The 18,352-nt window shown below is 39.1% G+C and overlaps 1 protein-coding gene across 1 annotated transcript in view; it reads right to left on the minus strand.

Moving 5' to 3' along the window:
* Positions 1 to 349: 349 nt before the first annotated feature.
* Positions 350 to 18,352, minus strand: part of prkd3 (protein kinase D3) — a 58,549-nt gene continuing 40,546 nt past the window's right edge. Inside the window, exons 6-19 of the mRNA XM_072689485.1 lie at positions 17,373 to 17,568; positions 16,841 to 16,918; positions 16,553 to 16,739; positions 15,632 to 15,755; positions 15,299 to 15,376; positions 10,867 to 11,158; positions 9,401 to 9,453; positions 9,074 to 9,146; positions 8,859 to 8,965; positions 8,215 to 8,376; positions 7,615 to 7,713; positions 6,037 to 6,304; positions 4,952 to 5,037; positions 350 to 3,924 (exon numbers count right to left, since the gene is read on the minus strand). Coding sequence (XP_072545586.1) covers positions 3,751 to 3,924; positions 4,952 to 5,037; positions 6,037 to 6,304; positions 7,615 to 7,713; positions 8,215 to 8,376; positions 8,859 to 8,965; positions 9,074 to 9,146; positions 9,401 to 9,453; positions 10,867 to 11,158; positions 15,299 to 15,376; positions 15,632 to 15,755; positions 16,553 to 16,739; positions 16,841 to 16,918; positions 17,373 to 17,568 — 1,977 coding nt within the window. The 3' untranslated portion in view covers positions 350 to 3,750. The remainder of the gene's footprint in view (positions 3,925 to 4,951; positions 5,038 to 6,036; positions 6,305 to 7,614; positions 7,714 to 8,214; positions 8,377 to 8,858; positions 8,966 to 9,073; positions 9,147 to 9,400; positions 9,454 to 10,866; positions 11,159 to 15,298; positions 15,377 to 15,631; positions 15,756 to 16,552; positions 16,740 to 16,840; positions 16,919 to 17,372; positions 17,569 to 18,352) is intronic.

Consider the following 18,352-nt stretch of genomic DNA (forward strand, 5'->3'; position numbering starts at 1 on the left):
TCCCACAGAAGAACCACTACTGGTTCCCTAACGACTATAATCATTTTAAATTTTGATATATTTCTTTTGGAGAATAATTTTGCCACAAAGTCCTGCTTTGTTAAGCTTCTAATCAACTATAAACATAAACACAAACATTATTAATTACCCACTCCTTATTTTGCCTGTATCAAAAACCATCAAATCATATACATCATCCATCACATTGAACCTGGGTTCAATCTAGTCCAACTAGAATAGTTATTTCAGTGTTAAAGGGGGTGTTTCTGTTATTTTGTCCAACTCCTGTAAATCCTGTTCCTATACCCATTCCCCAGCCTTAGTCATGAAATAAAGTCCTGTAAGACACATATGAAGTAGAGCATTTATTTGTTTATGTACTAAAATATACAAAACACTCACACCTGCCAATCCAGCGGCAACATAAAGTAACTGTTAAGAGGATACAGAGGAGCGAACACGGCCCTCTTCTCCCAGATTACAAAGAACAAAAAGTGACAGAAAAAGCTTCCATCTCATGCAGACTTTTAAAACAGGCCGACGAGCCTGCTCAAAATGGCTCCAAAATCTGTGCTATGGTAAACCTTCATGAGAAAGTGGGTACTGTTTAGCTGACTGTACTGGATGAAGACAGAGCTCATAAATAGGAAATCTCAACAGTTTGCCTCACTGCATGCATTCTGTCCCACAGTGCAGAACAAAGAACCGTGGGTCTGTATGGTATTCTATCACATCTCATGGTGACCTCTTAAGGGGTGGGTTGCACCAACAGGGATTAATTTAAAGGTTGAATTAAAGCAAGAGTTGGATTAAAACCATCCTTCTAAATCTGTTTCAATTGAATCCTGTTGCTCTGTGACTTTAAACTGATTTAAAAACTTTTTTTTGTTGAAGGACCTTTGTAACGCACGCAGGTTTGCTGTTACAAATCGTTTACATGTTCATTTACATGTTTTTCTATTCGGCTGATGTTCTCATCCAGAGCGGCTTGCGTTTGAATTATGTTACACAGGTTGGCGTATGTACTGTCAGAGGACTTGTCCAAGGACTGGTGCAGTGTGCTTTGCTAGCTATGTCACTACGAAAATGAACCCACCAACCAGCTACACCAACCGCCAACCTTGTGTTTATGGAGGAAACAGCTGGTAAAATAAAGACACACCAGGCAACATCACAGTTTTCATAACAAGGTCTAGAGTGACCAGCTCTGCAGGTGCTAAGAGGCTACTAGCCTCCTAGAATATTCAAAGCTATGCATTTCTTTCTGTTTATGTTTATGATTGTTACATAAGCTGTAAAAGCCCACACTTAACTGTAGAACTCTGACAAGTATTAAATCAAGTGCGGAAAGTATGTGTGCTTGGCACTAATGTCTCTGAATTACGTATACGCAACTGTTACCCATTTAGAAATCAATCTGAAATTGTTTGTATTTTAAAATCCAGCATATTTTATGTATCTCGACTAAGCCCACCTATGACCCCCTTGATTGTTTAAACGGTTTCTGTTCATGTTTTTATGTAGCTAGCGTTAGCCCTGTGTTCGTTTTTACTAACAGGAGAGGAGAAAAGTATAAAAGGTTCTGGTCACTCTTTTAATCCTGAATTAAGGTTTTAATCTCAGATTTGTTCATCCTTATAAGGATGGTACAGCAGATCTGAATTCTACAAGAACCAATCTTTGATTAGCTGTAAACTCTGCTTCAATCCTTGCTGGTGCAATCAACCTTGGACAAGTGGGGTTTATTTGAATGGAAACAGGCCTGTACTGAAGTTAGTTCAGTATTTACGACTGAAAGGAAATCTTCTTTCTGGTTCTCATCTCTGAAATTCCAGTCCTGGAACATATTTTAAAAACTGCCACTGTGTTGCACTCAGCCTCCAGCCCACACGAAGAAGTAAAGAAAGTATATAATACTGTTAACCCAGGTTTTATAGCAGTTATTAGCTGTTTCTCTGATGTGTTCAAATGTCATTTATTCTAACAGATCTTATGAAATTGGGCTCACAGATTGTAGTGCTTTTTAAAGGACTGTTCATAGCATGGCTAACACAGATTAACTGTAGTGCACAACAGATATGCTTCCTACAGACAGAGAAAGCGAGGCGGCTCAGGAGCATTCAGCAACCACTTAGTCTACTGAAATTAGCAGTTAAAGGTACTAAGGATAAAGGGACATGACCAACAAGTATGTGGTTCTAAATGAGGGGGATGAGTTTTGTATCATATCGCATTGTATCTGAAAGATGCTTTGTAGACGGACAGCTTGTCTTCAACGAACACGCAAATATAATGACTATTAAATACAACTTTAATGCTTCAAGAATTTTAAGTTGAATTTGAAAGATTAGATTTACCCTGTTGAAGGTTCACCATCTAGTCTTTAACAATTAACAATCTGGGGACCGTCAAAACATAAGTGTGACAGTGAAATCTGTTCAAGCAATTCACAATGTGTGCCATTTTTAAAGCTTGGTGTCGTATAAACTGTATTATTTCCAGTGCCTTGTGAAATTACTGAACCCCCCTGAGATGTACTAACCTTATTTGCATTGTAAATGGTAAAACATATATTTTCCAATCAATATCTGTATTGTAAAATCCTGATATAGCAATTTTGTAAATTGCAGTATCGTTGTACTGTAAACATACATGATTGTAAACATGTTTTACAGCCTGCATATTTCCTTTTTTATTTTAAACTGTTGAACTTATTCAACAGTAAGGCTTATTAAGTGTAGCTATGAGAGTAAAGTTTTGAAGCACATGCTGCCCCATATTTTCACATAGTTTCAAATATCTGCGAACAAGTAACTTTTGAAGCGTATGAGCTTGTAAGATGAACACAAGCTGATCGAAAACATAATGTCCAAATGTTCACCCATTTTTTTTTTCATCTACTCTCCTCAGAAGGTTTCACACTACGTTAACAATGGTTGTTAAAAGTAGTGTGTGTGTGTTACTTAAATTCCACGAAATGTCAATATCATTCAAGAGGGCTGAATACTTTCATAAGACACTGCATACAAAAGGCTTCTTTTGCTCCCCCTTTCTTCTGCTTTCCATCTGCTTCTCTTTAGCTTTGGTCTTTTTCTCAAGTGTACTGTATGATATGAGTTTTTAAAAAGAACTGTAAAATGACTTATGTACTTGACTGCATTCAGTGAATGTCACAAACTCTGTTTTAGTGTAAGAGCTTACCCTCTGCAGCCAGTTTAGAAGAAATGCAGCTTCCAGTTTGATTACAAAACATGAGGCTATGTGCACGTAGCCCACAGATACATAAAATCCATTGTAACACCCTTACCCTTCTCTCCCAGATTTGTAGCATCACCTATCCCCCATTGCGTTTTTCTTCAAATTAAGAACATTATTATGAAAATGAACAGAAAGAACAATCTATCTGTAAATAAGTCAAGCAGACCAGCACCTTTAGCTGTAGGGTAGTCAGTGCTAGAGAGCAGAATGCATACCCACAAAACACTGCCATTTAGGGTTTCTACACCAACCAGGACTGACCTGAAAAAAACCCTCCATCATCTTTTGAATGTATCCAAGATCCAGAATTACAGGGCTCCTGATATGTGTGCAGTGCATTATCCTGCCTGGATTTGAAATACTTGTTCTTGTCATTGGCCCCCTTGCATCCTGTCTCCGAAGACCTCTTTAGCTACAGTTCTTTAAGGGGCTAGCGCCTCCTAGCGAGAGACTGACAGTGTCCTCCGGCACGCGATCAGGTCCATAAGGTGACTAGGGGTCTTCATCCATATCGTCTAAGTTTGGAGCCATGATGAAGTGCTTTGGGTAAACAAGACTGTGCTCGTCAGCGTATTCCTCCCAGCGTGCATCATCGCTCTCATGCGTGATATAGCGCTCCCCTCGCCGTGTCTCGAACTCGCGCAAGTCCAGCCACGTCTGGTAGTCCTGACCATTAAGTAAACATAAAATATACAAGATGTAAAATTCATCAGTGGTGCTTCAACAACATCTTTAACTACAGTGATTTAAAACAAGCTGTAATTTCTTTGTGTAAAATTAAATTCTTACAAATCCTAGGGGAACAATGACTTTGGCAAGTGGTACAGAGCAATTAATGTGCCACTCTGGACCAGTTAACCGCTAAAATGAACCTAATACAGTCCACGACATCTCACTAGTGTCATCCAAGCCAAGGGTGGTTAGGTAGGCCACATTTAGGTAGACGGTCATAATATTCTGATATATTCTGATATGACAGTGAGTGTGTGTATGTGTGTGTATATACATGAAGATGGAGATATAAATATAACATAATATCAGATACTGTTTTGCCACTAAGAGAGTGTAAAAACATTCTTTTAATACATCAAATTGTCTAGGCCATATTACTCATGAATATTCATATTGTAAGGCTTGTAAAGGCTGTATTTTAAGACGATTAAGAACAGTCAGGAAGTGATTGTAATCAACACATACAATATTCACTCATTTTCATTCAAATCAAAGTGTCAAAACTAATTGGTGCCACGGATCTCACAGAAAGTACCTCAAAAATAATTCTCCCTGCAAATTCATCATTTCCACCTGCATGTTCAATCTACCCTAATTAGCTGGGCAAATTGTGATTCTGGCACCCCACAAGGAGAAAGAACCAGCGAGTAAAATAAGCATATCATGAAAACAGCACAGTTTTTCTGGTTGTCGTAGCAACCCTGCAGGTAGAAATGTCTTCTATTTTCCAACAGTTTCAAACTCAAATGGCAATTTATTTATTTTTATTTACACTTTTATATAGCTTAATACAGCTTTTAACAACAGAAGTCACAAAGCCGCTTTCTAATACAGTCACTTTTGCGACTGTTGCCCCCTTCTTTAGTTCTTCAGTTGTTTATTTTTTTGTTTGTTTGTTTTAAGGTTTAAGGCTTTATGGTTTTCATAGGAAGCATGCAGTATGCTGTAAATGTATGCTAACCTGTAGCCATGGATGACTGAGAGACTTGTCCACGCTGTACCGTTTCCTCATCTTCACTTGAAGAAGATTGTTAATAAGATCTGTTGCTGTGAGTTAAAAACAAAAAAGGGCATCGGTTATCTTGAACGTTGAGATCAAAATGACTAAATGCTGAACCATAAAGAACACTGAAAGATTGCTGTCAGCAGCTCTGACTAAGTGTAAAAATGTCAGGGTGATAAGGAAATGTCACCTGATAAATGTGTTGCAAAGCTATCAAATACTGACAATAATCATCAAAAACCAAATCCTAATGAATGAAATTTCCCATGCACTGCTCATTATAAGGTCATATTGTAAGCTTTCATGACATGACCGATGGAAAGTAAAAACGTGTACTTTTTTTCTTTGGTGGGGTCCTGAAGGGTAGGCTGAGGGGTGAATTAGTGAGTGACTCATTAGAGCTTAAAGGTCTGAGGCTGTGGTGTAAGCAGACGCGGGGGTGTTCAGGGGGTGTTCAGCCTAGATCCTGTCTGACAAGCACTTAGTATCTACTGTAGGGCTGCCTGCTTCAAAATACAGCCAACAAGGCACTACAATTATCCACTAACCTTAATATTCAAACCAGACATTCTAGGCCTTTTGCAGACGATTACGCTGCATTTTTGAATGTGATCTTTGAATCACATGAATCTTCATCTCCAGCCTGTATTCATAGTGGTCAGAAGCTCTAGTTTATCTGACCGTCTTCTTACCCACCTTTATGGGTAGTGTCTCGTCAAGTCACCATATTAAAACAAATGCGTTCTTTACTCAGCAGCTAAAATTTATGGTAAGCCACATTTTGTATTACGAGAAAAAAAGCTAATCCCATGTCTAGACAAGTACTGGTTTAGACCACAGCTACTGCCTAATAAGTTTCAGATAATCTGTGTAAAAAATTCAGCCTCCATTTATCAAATATAAAATGCTAAATGAATGACCAAAAAGCTTTCATGATGTCATTATTTTCATGGAACGAATTTAACGTATTCATATATCGTAAATAATTTTACTGAATGTCTGAATCATAACTGCAAGAAACGTAGAATACAATGTTCTCTTACCTTCTGTAGAGATCTCCTTCCAAGGCAATGGTGGGTACATGAAAGCAGCGTTCTGGATCTGGTCATTAATATCCTCATCCTCGTTAAAGGGGAATGTGCCGCTCAAGCTGACATAGATGATGACTCCCACTGACCACATGTCGAGAGAGCGGTTATAGCCTTTACTGCGCAGGACTTCCGGAGCCAGGTACGCCGGGGTTCCCACCACAGACCGCCGGAAAGACTTCTCGCCAATGATGCGAGCAAAGCCAAAGTCACACAGTTTTACCTGAAGAGGGACAAATGTCCAGATTAGCCTCATGCAAATGAAAGGCATGCCTTAGGGCTTTCATAATTACTATAAAAATAGATTCAACATGACTAGTTTACTATATCACTTGATTAATCAATAGCTTTATGAAATCAACACGAGGTAAAAATATACATACAAAATACAGGATCTACATACAGAACAACTAATATTTGGATATAAGTCCCTTAGCACGCTGCACATTGACCAGACACTTTGTAGGCATCAACAAGCTTCTGGCAGAATCCTGGTTGCATGTTTGTCTTGGCAGAGTGGGTAGAGGTCAATTAAATGTGTTGCTTTCCTGGCACAGACACAACATTTAAGCACAGCCCACATCTTTCCCATAGGGTTGAGGTCAGGACTTGGCCATTCCAAAAGCTTAATGGTAGCCTGCTTTATCCATTCTACCACCCTCTTTGATGTGTGTTTGGGGTCACTGTCCTGTTGAAACACCCAATTCTGTCCAAGTTTCAGCTGTCTAGCTGATGGTTTGAGGTTATGCTGAAGAATTCTGTGGTAGTCCTCCTTCCACATTGTGCAACGTACCAGCTCCACTGGCAGCAGTAGCCCCAGAACGACGCCTCACCTTTACTTCTCCAAATGTGCCTCAGGTCATTGTGGCCAAACAACTCAATCTTTCAGTCTTATCTCACCATAAAATATACTGCCAGAAGGCTTTTCTTTGTCCAAATTTCAGTTTTTCAGAGCATGAAGGTACTGATTTTGGAGCAGGGGCTGCCTTTTTGGACAGCAGTCTCTCAGTCCAATGTAAAACTCACTTGACTGCAGACGATGACACTGGTGTTTTAGCAGCTTCTAGTTCACAGCAAGTTTGTGTCCTGATAATTCCTGGGTTGTTCCTGACCATTTAAACCAGTTTCCTCTCAACTGAGGGTGACATCTCAGAAACATTTTTGAAATGATGATCTTGAAATGTGTGGTTGTTTAGAAATGACTCCAAGAGACATTACTGACTGTGTAAATCTCTGTTCATTCTTCTCAATGCTGCCCTGAGCTCCTTGGACTTTCCCATTGTACTGTGTTTCATTTCAATCCAAGGGGTGCTGTCTAATTAACTCTTTGTATGTGGGAAAGTTGTACACTCATTCTGCTTCAAAAAAAAGAACAGTTTAAATCACTGTATGCCCAACACTGCCTTGGACTGGCTTGACATTAATGTCCAAGATGAGTGCATGTACACTTCTGTCCGCAACTGTACATGGGTGTGAGCCCCATGTCTTTTAACAGAATGCTGTAAGTATTTATGAATGAGAATGAAGACATGCCTGCGGAAAGGGTTCTGCAGAGGCCAGGAGCACGTTCTCCGGTTTTAGATCACAGTGAACGATATTCTTGAAATGGAGATGTCTCAAAGCCACCAGTATCTGAAAAGGAAAGAAAGCAGAGGTATAGACTACGTGCAACCTAAACATATATGTAGGTTATAAACTCTACTTCATGTGACATTTACTTATTAAAGTAAAGTAAGTAAATCACGTTGAAAACACATGCTGGGGAAATCGAACTCACTTAAATTCACCATTTGTTTTCATTGAAACATACACTCATCGATACACAGTCAGGGGCCTCCTGGCCACATCAGAGCTGCTCTGTGGCTGCTAATTGGAGGCTGCAGATCCATAGCTAATGGATGAGCTCCTGTTGCCCTATCCCCTGAGGGGCCCCTGTGTTCTAATCAGCCCACAGATCCCAGTGCTGGAGCAGAGCTCAACTGAGCTCCAGCTTCCTGATGAGATCCAGACTACTCTAAACACAGCCTTAATCAGAATACTGCAGAGGAATAAACAAGCTAGAGCCAAGACAGCGAGAGTGGAACACTTAGCATAGCGAAAAATGAGTTAGCACTAGATGAGTAAATGGTTAACCTGTGTCACCAGGAACTTGGTGATGCGCTCTGGCAGCCGACTCTTCTCACTAGACAGAATCATTTCCAGCATGTCTCCGTGGAGCTTTTCCATGACAACAAACACTCGCTCCGGGGTCTCGAACATGCACTCCAGGTTGACGATGCCAGGATGATGCAAGTTCTTCAGACACAAGAAAGAACCCATTAGGGGTGGAAGATATCATCAAATATCATTATTGCGCTGAATTATGACACAGTATGTTTTTCTAAACACATCATGGGTACCATTACTTCTACACCACTGAACAACTGCATATAACATAAGAAAAGCAGTTTAACCGTATAGTTAAAAGTTGCTGATTAGATTATCAGACTTATTTTAGTTATTTATTTTGACCAGCTGCTTGATTTTTCTACTTGTTCTTTGTTGAATGATGCCTTCTTACCAACACTAACTAAATTAAATAATTTTAATCTTGCTAACCTTATTAAATTGTTCAATTATTGGTTTTAGTAATTGTGCATTTGTTACCTTTTCAACAAAACAGAAATACTGAATAGCATGGTACATATTGTGTGTTGTGAAAAGGACAATTGAAATACTTTGTTGCCATAGTAGCACCATATATTTGCTTATAATCTCATCAGATGTGATATTCCTACCTGTAATATAGCTACTTCATTCCTCAGCTGGCTCTCCTGTTTGGTAGGGAACCTCATTTTGTCAATCACTTTTATTGCCACATCTCTGCCTGTCTTTCTGTGCTTCCCTTTGAACACAATAAAAAAAAAAGTCTGTTTAACTGTTCAGACCACAAGACTCAAGACAGTTAGACAAAAAAATAAACACAAGACAAACGCAAATTTAAAAATCGTACCTCCATATACAATGCCAAACTGGCCCGATCCCAAGACCTCATCAGCAAAGATCTGGTAAACAGAGCTGATATCCTAAAACCAAGAATAAAAATCAATATTTTTACTAACTACATATCATTAAACTTACATACTCAGTAAATCTATAGAGATGGTTCAGTGTCCATGGTTCAGTGTTTCCTCTTTCTATTCACAAGGAAAACTTGTTGATGTTGACTGTGGGGTCTTTTACAGAAAATGTAGAAGTGTGAGGTTCACAGCAGGGATAATAATAACTGTACATGGACTGCGGTAAACTGCGCAATAGTAATCGTGAAAAAAACACTCACCACATTCTCCTGGATTTGACTGTTGGATACAGAAATGCTGATTGACAGTTCCTCTGTAGAGGTAGACAAAAGAAAAAAAATCATGCAAATGTGTTTTTCCAGAACACCTTTTAAAACGTGTAGATTGTCCATTAAACACGTCTGCAGAATTCCCGAACAGGCTACAGAACCCTAGATTATGAGTACGAGTAGTATCTATAAACAATTGAATATAATACTTTTGAACATTATTTTCAGTCCGATCTGTAACATAAATGCTACGCAAATGCAAAATGTGGACTTCTAAGATTTCTATTGAATGTTTGCTGCTCTAGGCATGAATGAAATTTCAATATAACGTTTAAAAAAAGCCACAGCATTCGAGACGCTTTACAAGAAATCTGTCACATATGAATAAAAAAAAATGCTTTGAAAAATAATGCTTTGAGTATCTGGTCATGCTGAACTGTTCTTTTCACTTGAAGCTTAGCTCAGCATAAACTGTCCTAGCTATGCATGGCCAGTAAAGGGTGTAGTATATAAAGGAGATTTTTCTAATACTAACTGATATGTGCAGGTAAAGTTTTGTGGAGTCTTAATTTTTCACTTTATTGTAGTTATTTTGTTTCGTTCTCAGGTCAGAATAAACAATATGCTGTCTTTTTTGTCTTGTACATTTATATTTCCTTCAAGACAATATCTTTTCCAGTTTCCAGTCTGTGTTAAAGTATTCCTGGATGTGGGGCAGCTTATCCACTGAAGTCATGTACCTGTCTGCCAGTGATTATTTCCCCCCCCTGCTGTGTTCATTTCCATTCATGCTCTATAAATCTAAACCTCTTGCCTAATAAGCAATGAATTGCAAGTCCATTTTTTGGCCAAAAAGGTTTCTTATTTAGCACTAACTGACCTTTTTAATCTGCCGCCAATACAGTTAAATGGAGGTGCATCTGAGTATTAAAAACAGTAACAAATCAACCATGAATTTCATCAGACAATAGAGTAATCCTGTAAATATGGCTTGAAAAACAGTGTTCAGGGTTTGGACCCAGTCGACCCAGTGTAATGCTGTTCAAATGTAGTATTGTAAGGCTGAATGAAGCTACTGCCTGATATGCAACATGCACCACACACACAGTGGAATGTCATCTTATTGTGATAGTGGTATTTGATTTAAAAAGAGCTGCCTGTACATTGCACAACAAAAGTCTGGGGACCCCTTGCTGTTTCTGGATTTTGCACAGGCTGATTTTCCATGTTACTTTTACCAATTAAGCAATAAAAAGTGTCATATACTAGTACCTTGGTATTATTCCAAGGTACTGCTTCTTTTCAGTTGTCTGTTGAGTTTCTAAGGTTTGCAAGAAAAATGGGAAGATCTAAAGAGCTTACTATTTAGTATGTTGTCTAACTAAAACCAGCTTTCTAACCCTAATACAAAACATGACATTTGAGCATGCTTTAGCTGTTTACATTACTGTACTCACTGTGGTCCTTGCCCTGACCAGCAGCATTGCCCACACTGGGCTGAGGTGTGACTGGGACAGGCATGAGGGCTTGGCGGATGGCCTTCTCCCAGCCTTGGGCCACTTCCAGGCCCACCCCAGAGGCAGCCAGTGTGGGGTTGTGTATGTGAAGGTGAGGGCCACCCATGTTCTCCCCCACGTAGTAAACCATAGTAGCAGTAATGATCTCAAAGCAGTGCGGATTGCTCCCCAGTGCAAGGCTGCCGAAGTCCTGCGCTGCCTCCACCTGCAAGATCTCTGATAAAGGAATCTCCTACAAATGAAAAAGAAGCCACAGACATTCAGATATTTACTACATTCCATATATATATATATATATATATATATATATATATATATATATATATTGAAAATGACATTGAAAATGTGAGAAAAGGTTTAAAAACCATACAAATGTTACTTTTCCATTAATAATATCAATACATACATCACAACCACAACCTTATTGTAAAACTAAAAGTAGACACATTAGACACTAAAAACTAAAACATCTTCAGTGTTGGTACCTGTTAATCTGGCTGCTCCTGACAAATAAGTGCATAGCGGTCATATCATACCTTCAGATCCTTAGAATACAGCCTAATTTTTGGTACCACAGAGTCCAGAGTCTTCATTCTATTCAAGCGTGTGCTTCAGCATAGGCTCATGTGCCTTATATGCCTTCTGACATTTCAAAGTCAAATGAGGCTAGCTGTGCTTCTGACGGGCTTTTAAATGCCGTCCCCTTTTCAGCCCACAGCTCTGTCTCAAACGAAAGAGAGAAACGGTAGCTGTGACCAATAGTGGTCTCCTCTGAGCTTCAGATCAAGTGCTTGTGGTTAGAATGTGCACCACGTGACCTAGCCCACTGAAGTACTCCATGATTACAAGGCAGCACACCAAAAGCCTCCAAGACTGTGTGTGCTTGACTGAGCGCGTGTGCATAAGAGGGTATGCGTGTGCATGAGCCAGGGCAGGCTACAGCCAGCAACACACATAGCCACCGCTGTGCTGGGGGTGGTCACTGTACACCAAATGGGAGTGGTATGGGTGAGGAGCATTTATCTGGAGACAAGACCGAAGCCCCCGTACCCCATAAAAGAGGCAGAGAAACCAAAAATACAGGGCGTACGTCTTCAAAAGGGCTCTGTATGACTTCCAAATGTATGAAACAGAGGCAGCGCTTCAGCTCATGATTGACACATGACCACCAGAGAGCATAAAATGAGCACATGAAAAAAAGATAGAAGAGTGCTAAGAAAAAGAATAGCTGAAATTGTGGCAGAGCCAAGGGAGAACCGCTAACATTCTTTTAGCACAATCTATGAATCCACTTAACTCCAAAGGCCTGTAAATAGGCCTGCACTCAAGTTCTATGGTCAAACATAACTTGCATATTAGTTTCATAGATTCATAGAACTTACTAAACAAAAAGAATTAAAGGGAACCAAAGGGATAATGCTCCTATGGTCTCCAAATATCAAATTATGCTGCATCATAAGCCTTCCATTCACCAATAAATAACCCATATACTCCACCTTAGTGGTCTCCTTTCGCTGTAAACCAGGAGATGCTATTCTTGAGTACTGCTCGTGTCAGCGGGACCCTAGCAGTGACCGGGCTACCAGTCAAAAGCCAGGGAAGGTTCAACGAAACTATCCCTCCAGCCCCAACTCCCTCCATTTTAGTCAGAGAAACTTACCAAGAAAAGCTAGACCAACCAGCATAGTCGAAAACAAGCAAGCTAGCTACACTGTCTGTCTCTCTGCTGAACTGTCATTCATCCATCCATCCATCCATCCATTAGTCCACTGGTCTATTTGTTCATTTGACTGTTTGACTTTTGCACATTTGTCCAACCATGCTAACTGCTCAAATGATATCTTAACATAGCTGTGCTGTGTGCATACTTTTGTCCGGATAGTGTAAGAACACATAAAACACAGGAAAAGAGAAAAACTGTCTCGCTTAGAACCATAAGACTGAATATTTTATTATTGGCTAAATAAATGCTAGTTACTATTTTCTATGAACTATTTATATTCATAACTTGCAATCCATAAATCAAAGTGTAAGAGGTGATATTGCATTATGATTTAAATGTTACGATACATTTATGTTTTTTTCTTGATTTACTTTTTGTGAACTTTGTGATTTTTGACATGATACATTGTGTCATTGTTTGGCAAAGAACTGCTGACTAAAACCTGTTAAGCAGAATGTGAAGCGAATGCATTATGTAACTGCAACTCTAGACCTCTAAGGGTTAAAGAAGTGGTCTGCAGACTCCAGCGCTGGTCCAAAGTGTGGGCTTTCATGAGCTTGGTTTTACTTGTGAGAAACATCACTGGTGTATTGAAGAAAGGTTAGGGACTCACTGGAGTTCCCTCATAAAACACACAAAGGGGCTGCCCACAAGAGACTGTGTGTACTCCGTTGTGAAGGTGCTATGGTTTTCAATGCATTTCTGTGGGTGTTTAGATGCTTTCAACTGTCATGTGCAATGACACGTTACATATAACAGAGGCGTCAATGTCCATCAATACAGGCATAATCACAAGATAAAAGGTGTCCCTTTTTTAAACACCATTCGGGGACACACCAGACTGACATGCTTCTACCAGACTTACTGTTATGAGGAACTGCCTCATAGACTAGTCTGTCATTTGCTTTTTTAAGGCTCTACAGGGAGATTAAAACTCGTTCAGAAGCATATGTTTAAATGCAACAGCTTACATTTATGAGATTTAAAAGTGTAATTACATGTATCCAGCTATATATTAAAAGGTTTAGGACTAATTTGACACAGTAGTGCCTGTTCTTCTTGCCTCTGTCTATGCTCACACGCACAAGTGCACACAAAAGTGGCGTTCAGAAAATTCCCCAAAAGGTCCCAAAAATGCATCTTTTTTTGATGTCCAACTCTTAACAAGGCTTAATAATCACAATTTAATTGTAAGACTCTCATATTAAGCATTTAATCATTACCAGACATTATCTATGTTTCTATTTCAAGGATTTTTTCTTTCTTTTTTGTTTTCTTAAATTTTCTGTAATAATGAGTATCCGCAAAACGTTTTCCTGTTCAACTATAGCAGATAAATTGTCATTGCAAAATCCTGCACTAGAAATGTACTTTTCAGATAGACATTAAAATGTTTGTGCTCACAGTGGCTGGTGAGATATTATCCATAAATTTGTACCAAATCAATAAAGTCAATAAAACTAGCTAGCGAGTATTTACCTTGTTTTTATCAGCGTGTTAGCTAGCTAACTTTAGATCAGAAAGCCTCTCAGGTAGTAAAATGTGAATTATTCTAAGCCTCAAATTCTGAATTTAAATCTAATGTTCATTAAAAATGGGTTACTAAACACAGGCAAAAAGAAGATAAGAGAAAAGCTGAAGAAGAATGTCAGAGCTGAAAGAGCAGAAAATGCAGTCTGTCTAAGACCTTTGGATGATCTGTGCCTGCTAGAAGTTGATGATGAGCACTGAAAGCATATTAAGTCATGTACCCATGTTGCTACTCTAAAAACTTAAGATAACTTAGATAACTAGATAACTAAGATAACTTAAGACAACGTGGGGACTCTTGTATTCATTCTGGGGACTATCCCCACAGACCCTCCTTAGTGAAACGTAGCCCCTTATCCATATATCTCTAGTGACACCCCTGGGTTCAAACTTGGCCAGTCTTGGCTGTTGCTGCGGAGCCTCTTGTGGCTAACGCTAAGTTCTGAATTGAACTGTGACACATTTTGAAACATGGCACGCAAAACCCTGTCAGTGTAGCTCAAAGTGTATGCATTTACATACTTGCATAAAGTATGTTTCGAGTCTTAATCTGAAGTGTAAGGTCTGCAGCGTAGCATTTAAATTCCAAACCAATAGGAGAGTTTGCTTGGCTGTATGTGCCTAGATACCACAGTGAAAAACTCCTATCAGATGCCTTTGTTTTAAACTTAAAATTTTTATAATTCATGTAGTTAGTAGTAGTAGAACTCATTAGGTCTTCCATGAATGACTAGAAGGTCCTGATAGTTCCCCAGTGATGTTATGTTTACTCAAATCACATTAGTTACTAGGAAATGTTTTTTTTTTAGTTTTCTGAATGACAATTTCAGTGGCAACAAACCAGGCCTCCAGTCCAATAGAATTTGGTGCTAGAATGACCTTAGATGCACTATGACTAACACTGAGGAAGATTGCCTTTGTCAATGTTGACATGTCTTCCACTTTGACTACAGTAAATTTCTACATCACATAATGTGAAACTAGAGCAGCGGGGGAGGGGACATTCTGTGCCATTTACTCCACTGCCCTCAAAATATGTATACTGTCCTAAGCACCAGTTGAGCAGTTTGTTTCTGACCTATACCAGACAGTGAACACAAAAATGCCCCTGTGTCTTACCTTGTAGAACTTGGCTCCTGAGTCATTCTGAAAAAGGGTCAGGCTTTTGCTGTCCAGCCTCCAGTAATGTCTCTTTCTCTGAACAAACCAATCAAAAATTTAAATAACTGTTAAATCATTTCAATAATTACTGTTAATAAAATACTTTATGTTTCAATGCCATACATGCTGAAAATTAATGGAAGGTTCCGGGATCTGAATCCGAAATCTTTGCCTTCTCACCATGTGTAAAGTTTTACTTCCATTTTAAGATGCAATTTCTGAAGACGCTTTCCCATCTCAACTGTGCCATTTATTTAGTTGGGATTATAAGCAGTTAGTCAGAGATTTTACCAGGTTGTCTCGACTGGTGTAGTGCACCATCCAGCCCTCTCTGACCACAGTGGAGCTTCTTCTCTTGGTGTGCTTGATAGACTGGACCACGCGCATCAGTGGAATATTAGTGCTCGTGGATGGGCTAAAAAAAAAAGGCATTAGAGAGGCATTCATCAGGTCCCAAAGCTTCATTAGTAAAATCTGAGGCGTGTCACCAACTGGAATTAGGTACTGCCAGCTGAATCTAATGTCCTAGCTTAAAAAATTTCTCATGACTTTCAACACTAACTGATGCCCTTGAGACGGGGGATGGCTATATGAAGACAGCCAAGAGTTTTCTACAGTGAGGAATATTAAAGAAATGGCAGTTTAGGGAAACTGGAGACTAAGACAACCCTCGGACAGAACTTCTTGTGTGCTGGTAGGAAAGGAATGAAACACTACGCTACAAAAAGCATTTTGAAGTTTTGAAGTTATGATTTCTGGTGTCTCTAAGTACTGACTCTGGAAGGTCTTCAGACCTTTTCATACACCACATTGATTACTTATGTTTATTTATTTTTATTTATTGTAATAGGAAATGTTATCCTAATATATTTAATCAATAAGACATGGTGTTGTGTGAAATTAACTTTTTTAGTATAGCACTGGACTGAACTAATTGTACTAATAAGTAAAGGAAGTTTATAATCCACCAATTCACATCATGCTATCAAACAGTGTCTAAATCAGCACACAATTGCCTCAAACCTTGTCAGGATGCTAGGTAAAATAGACAGGCCTATGAGGTTCTAATGCTCTAAAATACACAAACGTGATGCACATGCTACAGAGCAAATATAGGTATGAACAGCTATAAGGTTTTAGATGTGAAGATATTTCCTTTGAAATGTATTATTTGTAGATTGTGTAAATCATAGATCAGTGATATCTAAGCACCTGATCTGAGGAGTTTTCACAGCTTCCTCATCTTTCTCCTGGTCTGCGAAGTGGTAGCCTTGGAAGATCTTGTCATCAGGAGTAGTGGGTTCCTCAGAGTCATCCAGGACTCTGCTGTTCTCACTGTTCACATCACTGCTGTCCACTTCCATAGTGGTGTCTGAATCTGGACCTGGACTTGCTGGCTCTGACAGAATACATACAGCGCATTTAAAGGTGTTAAAATAGAAATCATTCTCAGTTGAACCCCAAACAAGGTGCTAAACCACCAAAACGCTAATACTGTACCTCCATTGAAGACAACCTCCCCAAGACAGTCTTTTGGTACCTTAGATGCACATCGCTTGTGGCAGTTAAATTTACAGTCTGTCGGGGGGAGGAAAAAACAAATAAACAAGCACAAAAATGAGTCCATGTTCAATTTTACTAGTGGTGCACATGCTACAAGCATGTCCTCTACCGAGTCCTCATTTGTTCAGCAAAGGATATGTTTTGGAATTAAAGTTGATTGTTGAGGCAGGCTCAGGCTGCCAGGCTTGCATAAGAGTTAAATTCTCATGATAAATGGCAGTTTCCATAATTGAAGACGTTTCCATGATTAGTGTATTTTAAATATTCTTTTAATTATTAGGTTGCACTTTATTCTACAACATTAGGTTTATGTCCATTTGCAATAGGACTAGTGTCATTTTTTTTTTTACTAGATAAAACTAGATAAAAAAAATCCATTCCAAGAAAAGAAAATCAAGTGCCTATGTGCATGTACTTGCAGACAACTGGCAAATTTACATAAGACTGAAAAGTTGAAGTGAAGTCTTACCTTTGCACTGCATGCCCTGGCGAAACAGGCCTTTAAGCAGGCGTTTGCAGTACTGGCAGATGGTGGGGCGAGTGTAGGTGTGGATGACGAACGTGTGGGGCACTTTAACCCTCCCCAGCACCATCTTCTCCATCCAGATGGGCCGGCCGCTCCAGGACGGGATCCGTTTCCCCGCTTCCTGGTGAGAGCGCTGCTGCTGGGAGTTCAACAGGGGTAAAGAGAGTTTGGAAAAGACATATAATCTTTACAACCTGGAAACATGTCAGACAAATTATTTTTGCAGGGCCCTTGCCATATTGCTCCACAGATGTTCAGAATGATGTAGCCGAATTGTTTGTAACATTCATGGGAAGCTGTGTAAGTGCTAAAATATCCAAAATTCCAACAGTCCGTGGCACTTTCATAAAACCTGACTCAGCCTTTGAGAAGTAAAAAAAAAAAAAAAGTCTGGGCACAACAGCACAGAAAAGAATCCACAAAGGCTTGATTTGATTAAGTTAATTCCATTTCCAATGACCTTTCATAAGGGTGAACACAAAAGAACACACTCTGCACTGGGTTCATTCCAGACAGATAGTTGCACAAGCTTTGAGTAGTGGCCAATTATCAAAGGCTCACTTCTCTTCATTTGTTGCATGTTTTCTTTCTGACATAACTGTGTAACTGGGAAAGGAGGCAGCTGGTAGGAGTGTTAGATACAGTACTATGCAAATGTTGTTGATTTTCTAAGAGAAAATAATTCAAGCACAATTTATTTGCCAAAAGCAAAGGTTTTGGGGGAAAAAATATACAAAACATGAAATGTAGACATTCACTAACTAAACATTAACTAACTGCTGAATTGTTTATTTTTTGTAGAGGACATTTTAATAATGTATTAATTATTTTTATTCTGGTATGCTTTTATTTATTAATATATATCTTAACTAAACATACAGTAAGAATACCAGAAAACATGACACACAGAATGCACATTGCGA

The sequence above is a fragment of the Salminus brasiliensis genome, chromosome 10 (assembly GCF_030463535.1).
Source record: "Salminus brasiliensis chromosome 10, fSalBra1.hap2, whole genome shotgun sequence".
Taxonomy (NCBI): Eukaryota; Metazoa; Chordata; class Actinopteri; order Characiformes; family Bryconidae; genus Salminus; species Salminus brasiliensis.